The 15,790-nt window shown below is 36.6% G+C and overlaps 1 protein-coding gene across 2 annotated transcripts in view; it reads right to left on the bottom strand.

Annotated features, from left to right (window-relative positions):
• Positions 1-15,790, bottom strand: part of chs1 (chitin synthase 1) — a 34,159-nt gene that overhangs the window by 2,397 nt on the left and 15,972 nt on the right. For both annotated transcript variants that reach the window (XM_025906831.1, XM_019359330.1), the window contains exons 3-34: positions 15,289-15,424; positions 14,414-14,599; positions 13,731-13,932; positions 12,695-12,855; positions 12,492-12,567; positions 11,577-11,689; positions 10,861-11,041; positions 10,449-10,542; positions 10,103-10,199; positions 9,765-9,886; positions 9,180-9,275; positions 8,331-8,495; positions 8,088-8,235; positions 7,313-7,378; positions 7,048-7,223; positions 6,786-6,844; positions 6,270-6,470; positions 5,968-6,136; positions 5,649-5,764; positions 4,299-4,478; positions 4,100-4,204; positions 3,879-3,996; positions 3,276-3,357; positions 2,961-3,196; positions 2,558-2,664; positions 2,322-2,403; positions 2,002-2,155; positions 1,737-1,841; positions 1,306-1,416; positions 1,025-1,162; positions 808-887; positions 446-512 (exon numbers count right to left, since the gene is read on the bottom strand). In XM_025906831.1, coding sequence (XP_025762616.1) covers positions 446-512; positions 808-887; positions 1,025-1,162; positions 1,306-1,416; positions 1,737-1,841; positions 2,002-2,155; positions 2,322-2,403; positions 2,558-2,664; positions 2,961-3,196; positions 3,276-3,357; positions 3,879-3,996; positions 4,100-4,204; positions 4,299-4,478; positions 5,649-5,764; positions 5,968-6,136; positions 6,270-6,470; positions 6,786-6,844; positions 7,048-7,223; positions 7,313-7,378; positions 8,088-8,235; positions 8,331-8,495; positions 9,180-9,275; positions 9,765-9,886; positions 10,103-10,199; positions 10,449-10,542; positions 10,861-11,041; positions 11,577-11,689; positions 12,492-12,567; positions 12,695-12,855; positions 13,731-13,932; positions 14,414-14,599; positions 15,289-15,424 — 4,129 coding nt within the window. The remainder of the gene's footprint in view (positions 1-445; positions 513-807; positions 888-1,024; positions 1,163-1,305; positions 1,417-1,736; positions 1,842-2,001; positions 2,156-2,321; positions 2,404-2,557; positions 2,665-2,960; positions 3,197-3,275; positions 3,358-3,878; positions 3,997-4,099; positions 4,205-4,298; positions 4,479-5,648; positions 5,765-5,967; positions 6,137-6,269; positions 6,471-6,785; positions 6,845-7,047; positions 7,224-7,312; positions 7,379-8,087; positions 8,236-8,330; positions 8,496-9,179; positions 9,276-9,764; positions 9,887-10,102; positions 10,200-10,448; positions 10,543-10,860; positions 11,042-11,576; positions 11,690-12,491; positions 12,568-12,694; positions 12,856-13,730; positions 13,933-14,413; positions 14,600-15,288; positions 15,425-15,790) is intronic.

The raw sequence follows: 15,790 nt of genomic DNA, 5'->3' as shown, positions 1-15,790 counted from the left end.
CCCAGCAAGTTGAAAACGTTTCATTTCATCCTAAATCGATTGAAATGTACAGAACGATTAAAACAAATACTTAATTGCTATATTGTGATTAAACCGTACTGTATGTGAATCCTGTTTAAACGTCAGCTGTGTTGGTCTGCACTATGTGAAGCTCCAGGCTTACTTTGAATACTTTAGTTTGTATTTAAAAAATAAAAGAAAGACATTTTAATGTTTGTTGTCATGTCTGACAGCCTGATGTAGCTGCTATTATGTTTTTAGTGTTTGTGAAGTTTGGATTTGTGCAGTTATTCTTTAATTTATTTTGTTGTTTTAATCATGTTAAGTCGGCTGGCAGTTTGATTTTCTTGCTTTACTGCCGGTATGTGTGGGGCCAAAGTGAGGTAGTGGCCGAACATAATCAAGCCTCTTGATTATTTGCATGCTTTTGAGTGTAATTACGTACTTCCTCTTTCTCTTTGTAGTTTTTCTCCGAGCTGCGATAGGACACCACATGGATCAGGGTGTAGACTCTGAAAACAAAAAGGCACAAGGATGAAACACGAGGGGAAAATGAAAATGAAGAAATCGATGGATAACAGTGACAAGGACAAAGTCATTATAACTCTCCATAAAGACAGAACTGGAAGACTCCCTGCTCATGATTGGGGGGTTATTCAGTGCCAGATTAATAACTTTGATTAAATTTCTCTGCTTCTCAATCAAGCCTGCTGGATTGTCTTGCTTCGTTTTCAAGGTCACTAAATTTGTCAAAAAGTACAACCTGTGAGGAAAAAATAAAAGTTAAATGTGAAATGATGTGTTTACCTGTGATATAACATGGCCAGAAACTGCACAATGAGAAGAATAGCAAAAGACAACAGAAACATCAAAGTGAGAGGCTCCACCTGTCAGAAAAAAAGCAATAGAATGGATTACTCATTACATCAGATGTTACAGGAGTTCAAACAATTATTTAAAAAGAATCACAATCCTTCTTTAACAGCAGCACATGCATTTAGGAGTGTCTGTTGTGGGTCCCAACCTTGAGGAATTCATCACTTTTAGTTCCATTGGGATAATACTTTGGGATCTTGATGCTGATGACATCATTTCCAATGGCCTGCAAGAAGAAGGTAGCTACCACCCAGAGCACGTTTATGATGAAATACAGGAAGACCGCCTGTGGAGATGTAAGAGAATTTAATATTTGGTTTAATTTTGCCACATTTCAAGTGGATAAAGGTTTTACTTCCAACCTGCAACCTGACGCATCAGAGTATTTTTTCATAATGATTTGTGATCATTCATCATCAGATTGCTGACCTTGTTTCGCAGTGACTTTAGTTCTCTGTTGACTTCTTCCTGATGTTCTTTAGTGTGAGTGATTGGTTTCAGGTAGCGCTCGATTAGCTTGTTCCAGAAGTCGTTCTCATTCTAAACACACAGACACACACAAATGCACACAGTTCAATAAAAAAAAAAAAATTGATCACTTTTTTAACTGAAATAGCTCAATTTAGCAAATATAAATTTTATTTTCCTTAGAAGATCAGAAATCTGCTAATGAATAACATTTCAGGACGGTTGCTTTGTTCACTATACCTAAATTACTGAAAACGAACGGCAAAATTTAGAAACATTTACATCTACCATCCATTGTGAAGTAGTAATACTGTGTTTAAATACTCATTTTAAATACAACTTTTTGTATCTACCTCTATCTCACAGACCCGACGGCTTAATAAGTATCTTACCTCTTCTAGCTTTTGCACTTGTGGGGCAGCGAGTGTTTTCTCAATGGCTAGCTTTACTCTCTTTTCCAACTTCTCCATTCGATTGGTCTTAAGGGTTTGCCGTGCCTGAGACACAGAGAGAAATCCGGTCAGTTATTTGTTTTCTGCAGCAGCAGTTTTCAGAAGATTAGAAACTCTGGAAATCAGGTTTCCTCTCAAATTAATTTCATTTTGTTTTAAAAGCAACATGTCATTATTTTATTTACACCAAATCAGTTGTCATCACCTGTCTGTTTAGCGCAAGTTGTAACTCCTCCAGCTGATAGTCTGACAGAACGTCTTCAGGCCCCACTGAATTGAGCTCCACATTGAGTGTGTCTGTTAACATTAGCACCAAGTCTTCGCACACTTCATCATAATCTTTGTTACGGAGTGCATATCTGAGGAGAACAAAAGCAGTTTAACTACACAATTGCAGCTTTGCTATCGGGGTAATTGTAAAGCATCTTAAACGTAGTTTTAGTGTAAATGTAAATTATTCTTGTAGAAATGCCTGCAAGTGAACAACAAAAACATACAAATACTTGGATGATGTTTATTATTTACCGTATTTGTTCTTGTAGATTTCTCTTCATGTTGAAGTATGTCAGCTTTTTCAGAAATTCTTCTTTCACTGGGTGCACCCAGTCTGCATACACATGAAAACACACACAGAGATAGCATCATTACTCTGTTTTATATGCTACATAATGTATAGTATATAATGATCCACAGCTACATGTATAGCTGGAAATTACAGTGTGGTGCACTCAGGACCTAAATGCATTTAGAGTGCTTCTCACCAGCGGCAGGAATCTCTGCCTCACGAATCATATAGTCATCATCATGATCATGATCACTGTCTTCTTCATCAGATGAACTCATGCTCTTGTTTTCAGCACCGTCGTCACTGCACACAGCACATATGCACTTATTGTGAGTTTCTTAATTCCAGCGCATGTCTCATTTTGTCCTTATAAACAGCTGTGTTCAGTATGAGACTTGAATGGAACTGTGTTATTTTCAAGGCCAGTAGTATATTGGATTTTTGACCTGATGGCAGCAAAGATTTCTGGTAAAATAATTAATTAAATTCAATTTGATTTATATAGGGCCAGATCAGCCTGTGACGCAACAACATTAGAGAGAAATGACTGACCAAATAAAGGAGAAGAAACAACCACGACAACAACAACAAAACGCTACCTGCTACTGGAACCCAGGTCACTGCTCTTTGCTGCCTTCTTCCTCAAATCATCAACTAGAGGTCTTTCAACCTCTTCCTTGGCTTCTTCTTTCTTGGTGTCTTGTCTGGTGTGAGGCTCCAGCATTAAGGCTGGGTGTAGAGGTGTTTCGTTTTGGGTGATTGCATTGACTGGGATGTGCTGTGTAATCTGACCTGCGAGCTGCTGAAATATCAGACGCTCCGTTTCCTGGGTTATCTGTAAAGCAACAGAGTTCATTAATCCATTGATCCATCACCTGCTGTCAGGTATGTCGGGAGCTGTCTGGTGACCATACCTGTATCTTCATGTCCCAGCAGCAGCATCTACAGGTTTTGTCACAGAGAAGATTGTGTAGTTTCTTCTGCTCTACACCTCCCCTAATGGACAGACAGATATCAGGATGTATGGTCACAAAGAGTGATTGATATGACATGATTAGAAAAAAAAATCAATTCCCTGCTGTCTTATTTGTTTTTGTTTCATGGATGAGTGTCAAATATGCAACAGGAAGTGGATGAACTAATGGATTTGGTCAGCTAAAAGTTCTGCACGACTATATATATACACACTTTCAGGCTAAGACTTCTCTAAAGGCTCAGGCTTTTTTCTATTCTTTGATCCTTATGATGTCAAAGAGAGGCGATATTTTTGATATGGTCATTTTAGGTCCAGAGCTCTGGCTGTAAGCACAGCAGCTCCTCCACCGACTCTTCAGATCTTATGAACTTTACACAGTAATGTTGCATTTTGGGGAAATGCAACATTTCTGTTTGAGATTTTAATTTGTTAAAATTTTCCATTCTTATTTTGATCCCTATAATATTATTGCTATTTCATGATAATTAATTAAGCAAACAGTGGTCTAAAATAATGCTGCTCTTAATGATAACTGCATTACTTGTTGGTTTCCCTTGTGCCCCAGGACACATTGTTCATGTTAACCAGTGAGTAGATGGTCAAAAGGAGATATCCACTGGGGATGCAGATGAAATACATCAGACCATAGATAATCAAGACTGCAAGAAAGAAAAGGAAACAAAACCAAAAATGTCACATGACATGAAGCAACCTCAAACAAAAAATGTGAAATAATGTTTAGAACAATAATAATGAACATACAAAACTCCTCAGGGTGGAGTAAAGCTGTTATCAAGTACATGATTGCCATTGAAATCAAAAACAATCCAGTGGGGGTCAAGAAGGTTTGCTGAATCACCATGTCACCTAAAAGAGAAAATAGCATTTGCACATTTAATGCACATTTATTTGAAAGATATGTGACTGCAACAACATACAGTCAAAAAACGATTTTACCCACCAATGATGGAAAAGAAGGACGCAGTCATGAGGAATGCATACAGAACACTCATAATGCCAGCAATGGTTATTTGGGTATTAGACTTGGTTAAAAAGCAAATGAGGATGTAGAACACGGGGGGAACGCACGCGACGATGATGGAGAGTGTACCAGTGAGTCTGAAGACGAACTGGAAAGCACCTGGAAGGAAAAGATGGAGGGGGGGAGAAGGAGAAATAAATGACTGATGTAAAGTTATTAATGCACAAAAATTATTAATGCAAATGGGCTTGGCAAAGTGAATTTCCCTGTAGTTACCATTACAAGTTATTAGTCTGCCTTCAGTTAAGCCAAGTGTTTAATGAAAACTGGTGGTTCACACTGTAGTTACCTGCATTAATGACTGCATTAAAGTTCAGATTAGAAGTTTTGCTTGCAGGATACATGTTTACAAACCACGAGAACTCTAATTTTTAAAGTCACTTTACACAATTAATGTTTCATCCTTTTTTTCTTGTTCTTTTTACTGTTTTTGTGGATGCATAAAGGTATTAGCATTTGGAATAGTACAAATGTGGCAATTTTCTATAAAAAAAAATGTAGCACAAACATCTGCCCAGATTTGAATTTAGTATGCAATGGTCAGAGGTCATTAGGACCTCAAACAGTTCCACTAAGCCATAATTCAGAATAAATAAATACATAAGTTTATGGCAACATTTCCCAGACAAGTTTAAACAAATGATAGAATGATGATATTTCACGTACTAGACAGTGGATTGAAACAGTGAAATCAGTGCGGTCTACCATACTACACAATGTGAACCCTAATAAGGAACTTTGTAAACGCCAATTCTGGTAAGTGCGGTATAAAGAATTTGCATATAATGACATGCAACAAAGATTATACCATACAGTAAAGATGTTATTGTGTGACATGCAGTGAACTTGGATCAGAAGGATTTTAACAAGTCTTGTGTGTTTCTATTTGCCCGTGATAAAACAAAGTTTATTGACACCATAAGGAACAAGTAAGGCATCTGAATTTGGTTCAGTCAAATCTTTAAACAAGTTATTATACAGCTTACTTTATGGGAGCGGTCTTAAAATTAAACCACTACACCATATCTATTGTAGTTGTGTTTGCTCAGTTACTTTAGTTCTATTTCCTTGTTGCAGAGTAGCATGATTTAAAGACAGTCACGGGTTTCTGAGAGAATCTGTAGGATTTACTTCACTAACGGAACTTTTTATATATTTCAAAACATAAAAAAGTGTTTGAAAGCTGAAAGGATAGGAGATAAACTGCAACTTAATGGCATGAATAATGGTGATAAATGTGTTAGAGTCATTAACTAGACTTAAACCTACTTGCTATCATGAGAGTCACAGAGGCAGGTCCCAGGATAGAAGATCCAACAGTGAACATCTGGTAGAAGACGTAAATCCTTGAGATGGACTCGTTTCTCTTCACTGTCTCTGGACCACTAAGATTCACAACCACAAAAGAGTTAGTATGGCAGTAGAAGCGTTTGTAGGATTTATAGCCTATAAACATGACCAGGAAACCATCAAACTAAGAATCCAAATAAAGATGATTTTTTTTTTTTTTTTTTTTAAATGTTTTAAGTAAAAAGCAGGATGGCTATAGAATGAAACCCTGCTATTATTAATAACATGTAACACTAGCCTGTGGAGAAGGTCCAGTGTATTAGCCAATGTTGAAGGTCCCCATCGTCTCCTCTGGTTGTAAAACTCTTCAAATTCCTGTGGTGAGTTGGTGTATGCATCTGAAGCCGCATTATACTCGACACGCCAGCCTTGTTGCAATAGCAAAGTACACAGCCATCGATCCTCCCCTAGAAGAGCACACACGAAAACGGAACATTTTAAAAAAGAGATTGGACACCAAGAGTTTAAATGTCAAAACACTAAGAGTACTAACTAGGCAAGATAAAAAGTCTACTGATCCTTTTGGTTGCGTTTACCAACCTTGATCATACTGCACATATTCTTGAGCTCTTTGTGCAGTTGTTGAGTATCTTTTTAAAATATGGTCATCCATCAAGGCCGACCCTCTGAATAGACTGAAGCATCCCGGACTGCACAGCACAGAACCAAACACATGCTCTGCTGTCTTCTGGAGCCAGTGACCTACTGCATACTCAAATTTCTGGTACCACACCATGGGACCTGGGATGGCAGAGAGGCAGATGAGAGGAGAGATGAAGCAAAGGAGGTTGAAGAAATAATAGGCATTTGGAAAAAGGTACAGGCAGTACATTGTTTCTAAGTTAGTCCATCATATATAGAGAGCTTAAAAGAACACCGCAGAAGCAAAAATCCAACTAAATGCTGATATAGGGAATGTCGAGAACTAGAGTGGACCTATGAAATTATTATTGACCTATTTTTAAATTAAATACATTTAATGATACATCAGTGGCAATACATATGCATGTACAAACAGACATTTTTGATGCTTTTTCTTTTGAAATGCCCACTCACCCATGCCAGTAGGATGGATTCTACCACATGCTGCACCTACATTGTCATACATCCTCAACCTGTGAACACAAATATGTTTTATAAATTGACATGTTTGACAAGCAACAATAACTAAAATCGACACTTTCTAACTGGATGACTAAATAGCTGATAAAATGAGTTAGTATTTGTTGTTTACAAAAGCATCAGTGATTTATGGAGGAAAATGATCTAAATACCGAGCCATGACAGATTTTAAGAAGTTGACTGGTGTGCAGCTCACCTGTCTACAAGCAGAATCACAGCTTTAGGGTGGAAGTCAGTGTCTCCGTCAAGAGCAAGAATATACGTGTTGTCGTCTGAGATGAACTTGCGTTTGTTGTCGTTGTCATACTGAGGCAACACGAAAGTCTCACTATCCAGAGAGACCAAACTGGCTCTGGAAAAGTTATTCAATTGCTAAAAAAAGAAAAGAAAAAGAAACATAGGTGAGTGAAAAATTGTAATAAATTATACATGCAATTATAATAATAGCTGAAAAGTCTTACTGGGATCTTTGAAGGGTTCTTCACAATGTAGCCTTTCCAGCCAAGCAGGTAATACATGTACATTATCTGAGAAAAAAAGAAAAAAGCAGCAGTATTGAATGTTAAAATCCAAGAACAGCCTTTTGGAGACTCGCTGTATAATAGTCTAGATGACTTGACAGAGGTGATTTGTCAAATTAATTAAACTTTTATCACACATGTAGAAAATACAGAATGATTATACCTGCAATACTAATAAGCATGTTTTAAATTTTAACTAAGCATTTTCATACATTTACAATTAGAGATGAACACATATTTAATTAACAGCACTTCCAGTATCTCAGTATATTTACTACAGTCCAAATCATTATTAATAATTGCATGCAGCACAGTAGAGCAACACAGTTTCTTATTTTGAAATACTGAACAGCACTGAAAGGATTTCAGCCATTTATTTTCATGCCTATGATATATAAAAATATCTAGTTTTGGAGTTGTTGCTTTTCTATCCCATATTTAATAGTAAATAGTTTTTTGGGTAAAACATATATTTTTGACACATTTGAGTAATAATAATGAGTGTTGAAGAACCCGTCCCATTGTGTGAGGTTATAGAATAGTAGAATCAGACTGTACACATGATGGGTCCATTCAAGCTCATACAATTCCAATACATGAAAAATGAAAACAAGTCTGCATGTTTGACTGAGAGAACTTGGTTTTTAGTGTATTTCACAATCACATACACATAAATAGGGATATAGAGATAGAAAGTTTCACAGCTAATCTGTACCTGGGACCATCTTTTTTTGTTCCTGATGAGTAGTTTGTCTTTTAGGTGAACATAGAGCATGTTCCCTTCTGGCAGAACAAACATCAACCTGCCACCGTAGGGAGTCTCAATGATCGACACATCGTCAGGCTCTTTGTTGGTGAAGACCCTGAACGGAAGGATGTGTAGGTGATCAGTTTGAAAGATGGAGAAAGAGAGACATGTAGATGTATACACATATATTTAACAGCGGGGTTATCTCACCTGTAAACTTCAATGACAACATGGATCAAGTCATTAACATAAGTATTAACCAGCCTCTTGTTTGTGTCATCGTCAGTCATGAAGGCATCGTCCATTAAAATGTGACACTCAAAGTCAAAACAGTCCTTGTGTTCTTCCTTTGGATCCCCTCGATAACGGTCCAGCCTGAAACAATAACAGATGACTGTATAACACAGCAAAAGCCTTTTCATTTAGGTCTTATTTTTAAGTGTGAACAATCAGTGCACAGCAGGAAATAACAAGAATGACAGGAAAATGCATTTTTTAAATGTTAAGCAGCCCAAACACTTGGCATTTTAGGCCTTTGAATATATTAGGTCATAAGCTAATGAATTTGACCTTTTATTTACATTTTTAAGAACCACTTTACATCAGACTGAGAGGCTCTAAATGCCTCTCTGGTTAAAAATTTCACCTGTGTACTGACACCTGCCTGGTACGAAATTAAACAGGTGGAGGTAAATCAAACCCAGATTTTAATATGCTGTTATATTGCTCTTTAAAGACACGTAAAAGAGAAATTAAACCCACGCTGTGTATGTGATACTAGTACACCTGGGGCTAGATGCTTTAAACTCAAACTCGTTATTTTCATCAGAATTATAAAGCTGTGGTTAAGCATGCTTGTTGTTAAATCTCAGTCACTGTGGATTTGTATGCAGCCTGATCTACTTTATGCTGTATGTGCAGATAAAAATAATAATATAATGATAAGAAATGTGATAAGAAATTCTCATCATAGTGACTGGGGTATGCACATGCATGTTTTTGTGCCTACACTTATTTATTTGTCTGGCCCCTAAAGTCTTCAGAGGTACTGGCTCTAACCTGAACATGGAGGTGAGAATCTTCAGCATCTCGTCGTAGGTCTCATGCCACATGGTGGCGCACAGATAGATCACACACTTCTGCATTTCATCATGGCTGTTAAGGAGAGGAGAAGTTGTAGCAGAATTTTTAAACATTTCATGCTGTGAACACGCACATCTTAGAAACATCTGCTGTGGAGGCTCATTAATGTTACACACCCATTGTGGAAACGGTTTCATAAAATGTGCCACATGTGCAGCTGCAGTGAATTTGTGGATGCAAATAAGCGAGTTTCCAATTTTGTTGAGATCGTAGATCAACATCATTTTTTTTTGTTCATGTCTATGTGGATGTCTTTACACTGAGACGTGCTCTGCTAGCGACACACAGTTTGCATGAATTCAACTTCAAATGCATTTTTTTCTACCTATGCTTCAAATAAATTATTCACTGCATAACTGCATTTCCTGTTGAAGAAATGTCTGTGCCTCTACTGCATTTGAAAAGTTATCACCCATTATGATTGATTTCTTTTTTTTTAGTTAATTTATGACCACACTGAAATAATGTTCAACAGGGAAGCTATTCTCAGATCACACTGACCTTTCTTGGGTTTTGGCTTTTGGAACCTTCATCTTGGTGTTGAGTAGCAGAGACAGGTCAATGAAAGCAGATTCATACAGTCGACGAACAAAGAGCTGAGATGTTCTTTCTATACGCTGGACCTAATGGAAGGTGAAACACGAAGCTATTTAAGTGTATGTCATTTTTTTAAAATTAGATTTCAAAAATAATATGCTTTAATATGTTGTGGTGTGGCTTTTCTGGGAGTTTAACTAAAGCTTCCGAATAAAGAAATGACTGGATTCATTTAAAGCATATCTCTTCTCATAGCTGATTGAATGAAGGTGTGCGTATTTGTGCTGTGTTTTTCCTGATACCTTGATCTTCCATACGTAGTAGGTACATGTGACAAAGCCTGACCACATGCACACTCCCTCCAGTGCCAGCATGGAAAAAGGCCATTGAAAGTAGTGGCTGTCAATCAAATGGTAAATAAATATTTTGAGTGAAGTGTGCAAAGATAAGATGCTTAAATACAGAAGATGTCTGTACTTAATATATTGCTATAGGACATGGCAGATGACGTTGGACAATAAATACTTCCATTTTATTCGCATTAAAAAAAATTATAAATGACCAGGCTGCTTGAAGTGCAAGAAGAATTAGTGACTTGAACACTTCACATGGTACGTTTCATTCACATTTCTCAGCATAGAAACACACCTGTTTAGTGAAGTCCGACACATGCTCCTAGTAAGCTCGAGTAAGACCACAGAAGTGTTTTTGGTGTTCAGATAGAGCAACTTGTCACAAAATTCTGCAATGAAAACAAACATTTTTTTTTCTAGCTTTATTACGTGTAGTTTAAATAACTCATTTATTCATAATTATAACAATTTATACATATAAATGATACAGTGCATCAGAAGAGTCATGGTGTATTTTTTAAAAGTGGATTTTCGTGATGAAAATATTAAGCCACTTAAGTAGAAACAACGTTAAAATTCTTGGAAACTTCCCTGTGCTGAAGCTACTAATTAAACAATTAAAAACAAAACTTATTGCAAGTCACATTTTTATAAAGGTAGTTAAATTTCTCTTGACCTAAAAAAAAGAATAAAGAAAAAAAACTCACCTATGATGCTTTCTGATTTTGTCCCATTATCCAGTTTCCATCCCAGTGTAAAAAACAGCACTATTCCCAGCAGTAGCATTGCAGGTCCAGTGCAACATAGAGGAAGGGCAAAACTCATCCTGACAGAATGAATCTTACAGGCCACCACTCCAAACCAGTGGCAGGCTGCTGAGCAGAAGGCCTGAGACGGGAGATGAAGGCAATATTTATTAAGCCTAATTTACTGTCATAAGGACAAAATTAAGATTTTAATGTAATTAATTTAAATGTTAGACCATACTACCACCATTAAAATATGTTTCTGAACCAATTCTTTGTGGAAAAGAAAGAAAGAAGTGCAAAAAAGTGCTTTACACTTCAGAACTCAGATCATAATTGGAACATGTGATCATTATCATGCCTCGGGCAAGTAAGTAGTGGATACAGAGACCCCTGACTGATTAAACCTGCGGCAGCTAAAGAGTCTGTATGAATGAGATTTGATTGGTTTTAGTAAGTTTTGTCTTATTAAGTAATTAATCTAGACTAAACCTGCTGAGAGCCATAAAAAGAAAATTATCAAATGTAATAATGGGGAAAAAGTGCTTTTTGCTAAATCACCATCAGACACAGTTTTGTCTGCTACATGCAGTGATAAATCAGGCTCTACATTTATGGCATCTATTCTTCCTACAGTAATTTTAATACATATTGCATGTTCTCTTCCTTCTACTTACTTGTAAGAAAAACAACACTAGTCCTGTTTTCAGGAGTTCTCCGTCACGCAGGACGAAATTGTCCCATAAGATGGTCTTCGCAATTAGCTTGTGGTAGATCAGGTATACGGCCCCTAGAACAGACAAAAATTATTTTACATGCTTGCCACATTTAAAAATGCATCCCTCTTTCACTCAAATCATTTATTTCACAATGAAACTGTTTTTTATGACTGTTCTTTGTTTGTGGTCAAGTAAATATTGTTATGGTATAGAAATATATTGATTAAAGAAATACTGTAAATAATAAGAGTGGTAATGTTTTAAATTCCTGCAATGATAGAAGAAACAATTTAATCTGCAACGTGTACAGAGAAACGGTACAGATAACATAAACCTGTACTGTTCTGTAGACTGGGTCATCTACCAATCGGAAGCTTGCGTTTAAGTATCCGTAGGCAAGATACTGAACCCTGAACCCTGATTTGTGTGTAACTGGGTCAGTAGCTTGCAGTGCTTAGTTAGAGTAGAAAAACACTTTAGAAAAATCAGCCCATGTATCAGAAAATTTGCAATAATAATTTTATAAGTTAAGAAATACATTGGATTTTAAATAAATAAAAATAAAAGAGAACATATTAATAATGGTTTGTTGTGCAGAATAGAAAACCTAGATTTACTAATACTGAAAACAACAACTGAAGAATTCATCACAGCTGGAGAACATCCTCTGCAATCCATCTGCACCCCTGACATCACAGAAATCTGTTTGTTCTCCAGTGCGAATGTGGGAAATTAGATTTTTCATCGCGTGTCCAACGCAGTTATGTTAGATGATGACAACACAATGCAAGAGCGGGTGTAATTTTGCCAGCATGTTTTTTTTTCTCCTCTCCATTCATTGCGTCAATACAGACATTGATGGCGAATAATTACCTATCACTAATATCCTCAGAATACTGCTGATGACAAACACAAAGTCTCTGAAACCATCCAGTTGTGACAACGTATCCTGTGGGATAAGAGAGGAAAAAAGATCCTCAGTGATCGTGTCAAAAAAAAAAAGTTTCCTCATCATAAACATACAGACTTGAAAGAATCCAAGCTAGCTGAAGCTCCACTATAGAAAAACAGCGTACCTGCATGCGGTTGGTTGCTTGTAGTGAATTTTCCCACCAGCACAACGAGACAAGGAGGGAAGAGAAAATTCCAAGTGCCACGTAGATATAGCAGTCAGAACCCTGTCTGTCCACATATGACGTTACACGGACATAGTAGTCAATTCCCAGCATGCAGTAACCTGTTGGTCAAATTAGTCAGTTAATAAATGCGTATCTAAACTTTCTCTTATATCAGTAGATACAGTGTATATGGAATACACTGTATCCACTGTCTATCCAAATGTCCTAAAAAGACACCTATCATTCACATTTTCAGCTCCATAATATTATTCTTGGACTCTGCATTACAATATAATCCCTATTTATCTCATTCTAAGGTACCTTCTCTCTCTTTTTCCCGAATATTGAAACTTTGGCAATGTTTAATATAAGTTTGCCAATATTTATATATTTTTTATACACCATATTTTTTAAATCAATCATGGAACTTGGAGCTTGCAAGCTTGGTGTTAAGCATCAAAACTTGACAGAGTTGTTGTTTTGGCAGTTAAGACATTTTACATCATTTATCTGAGGCAGTTGTTGTAATGAGGGTGACAGAATTACTGTGTCAGAATTGGATAAACAAGACAACAATGGAAGGATAGTTTAAAAGAGCTGACAGACAATTAGTAGCAGATCAGTTCAGTCAAAACCTGAAAACACAAACCTTGAGAAGTGTTCAAACAATTGGGAGAAACAGAGAAAGATAAGTGACGTACAGAACTGGGAAAATCACTGTCGACTCTACTGCTTTCTGCTTCATTCACTCCCTACCCCTAATTTGTGAGCAGGTAAGGTTTGCCAACATGGCTGTTAAACCTCCTACTATACCTGGTGTGAGCTAATTATCATAAAATGTAATTAAGGATTATATTATATTTAATTTTTTGTGGAGCAGCTCTCGGTTTTTTGTTTTTTCACCACACTGAATCTATGAATGTTCAGTGGACAAAGCTAAAAAGAAAGCCAGGGAAACAAGCTTGCACATAGAAGGTAATTTAAAAGGAGTTACCAATAGAGGTGAGTATGAGGGAGCAGATTGGGAACACAATTTTCCAGTTATCTCGCTGTAGTCTGAATATTATCTGCATAATTGCAGACACAATGCAGACTCCTCCACTGATGAAGAGATTAGTCAGGACGTCAAACTGAGGCATAACCACCAGCACAAGGACTGAAGTACCGAGAGAGACCAGGACCTCAATGAGGCAAATCTGGAAAAGACACAAAACCAGAAAGATGTCCTCACTTATGCAGTGTTTCTATTGGTTTTGGACATGGAAATAGAAGCCATTCAAAAATACTTTATATTCACCATTAATTTGTATCATTACCATCAAACGTTCATTTTACTTTCTTTTTCTTTTCTGTCTTTTGACCTAAATAAACCTTTCTGTTATCGTTTGTATAATTCTTAAAGAAATGACAAAATATAAATACACAAACAGAACCACATAAATAAGAATAAGACAAAATTCTCTTTATAGCATTTTGTTGAAAATAATATTAGAAGATAAACTCATGATTAATTAACTGCACCCAATGGGACCTACTTTGTGCCAAAGATTAACAAAAAAACATTATTACTATTTAATTTTGTCGGTAACGATTTGAAATTTTACATTTTTCTGCTGTCTTGTTATAGCTACATGTAAAGCTGGTGACAATAAACTAAAAATATGTAGAAAAACATACAAATCCCATGATCTTCATTTTGGGTGGTACAAAGCTCTTGAAGGAACATCGCCACAGTGATTTCAAAAAGACCAGGAAGTTGGGGAAGACCAGGCAGAACATCAACATCAGCATGTAGAACTGTTTTTCCTTCGGGCTGCGCCGGGACGTTGGACTGGACAATGTTGACAACACCAGCAGGGAGCCCTGAAAGGATATATGATCATTGTGTGTTAAGAAAATTACTTCATTAAAGAACTTTATAAATTTTTTTAGGAAAGTGGTTAGCAGGTTAGTTTAATTGATATAATAAGGGTTTAATATTCCCAGGAATAGGAACTGGACGGGGAACAGTTCTGGGTACAAAGGCATTCAGTACTGTAAACTCATAAACAGCATGAATCTTCTTCGTGTTACTTTATGATCAGGCAGGCAGAGACAGATAAGCTTGTTTTCACATGATTTGTACTTTTCACATGATGAGTTCTTTGTTGAAATGCCTGAAAGAGTTTTTTTAGGCATACAAAACATAAATAGATTTGCAGAGTGCGCTCTGATGGATAAACTATGCAACATGAATTGGGAAATATCTAACATGATATATCAGTCAGACTCTAATACCGTATATGGTGGTCTTATTTTCCATATTTGGAACACAGTACAGACTCAGAGTTTAAGAAAGCAAAAATACTGTTCAGTGGTGATCAAATTAATGAAAATAATCCAAAGCACTTTCAAGAAAAAAACACAAACACAAAAACAACAACAAAGCCATAGATGTAGTATTGTTTTTGATGCAGTCAGCATTTTTTAGCCAGAGCTTGGACTTCAGCCCCAGTGGTAACCAGGTGAATAACTTCATAGAGAGAAAAAGATAAACTCATGAATGGTCCTACCTTTGCAACAACAGCAGCGGCCAAGACAGCTAACCCCACCAAAACAGCCACCAGATGCTGAGCCAGCTGGAAACATCTTCTCTTTTCTTCCTTCTCAGCTCCTGCGGGGTTCAGCTGGAATGGATCCCATGTATCCCTGGGAAATAGATATTGGTTGACTATAAAAACAGGAAACTAGAACGACTGTTTAATAATGTACTAAGAAAATGGCTGCCTAATAATCTATTAAAGTCAGTTGAAGGGTGACAGAGAATTAATAAAAGAGTAGATATATCTTTTAGTTTCATCTATGTGAAAGAGAAAGCACTAAGCTGTCCCAATTTACTGACATTAAACTACAGGTACACACGCAGTGCCCTTCCTGATTTTTTAGGTTTTTTTGCATATTCTTTTTATCCTTAAAAGTTTGAGATCATCAAAAAGACATACAAGACAAAGGCAACCCTAGTAAAGAAAAAAATGCCCTTTTTAAACGATGATTTCATTTATCAGTTATCATTTC

Source organism: Oreochromis niloticus, linkage group LG1 (assembly GCF_001858045.2).
Source record: "Oreochromis niloticus isolate F11D_XX linkage group LG1, O_niloticus_UMD_NMBU, whole genome shotgun sequence".
Classification (NCBI taxonomy): domain Eukaryota; kingdom Metazoa; phylum Chordata; class Actinopteri; order Cichliformes; family Cichlidae; genus Oreochromis; species Oreochromis niloticus.
Note: the sequence above shows the minus strand (reverse complement) of the source record. Positions and strands in the feature narration are given on the sequence as shown.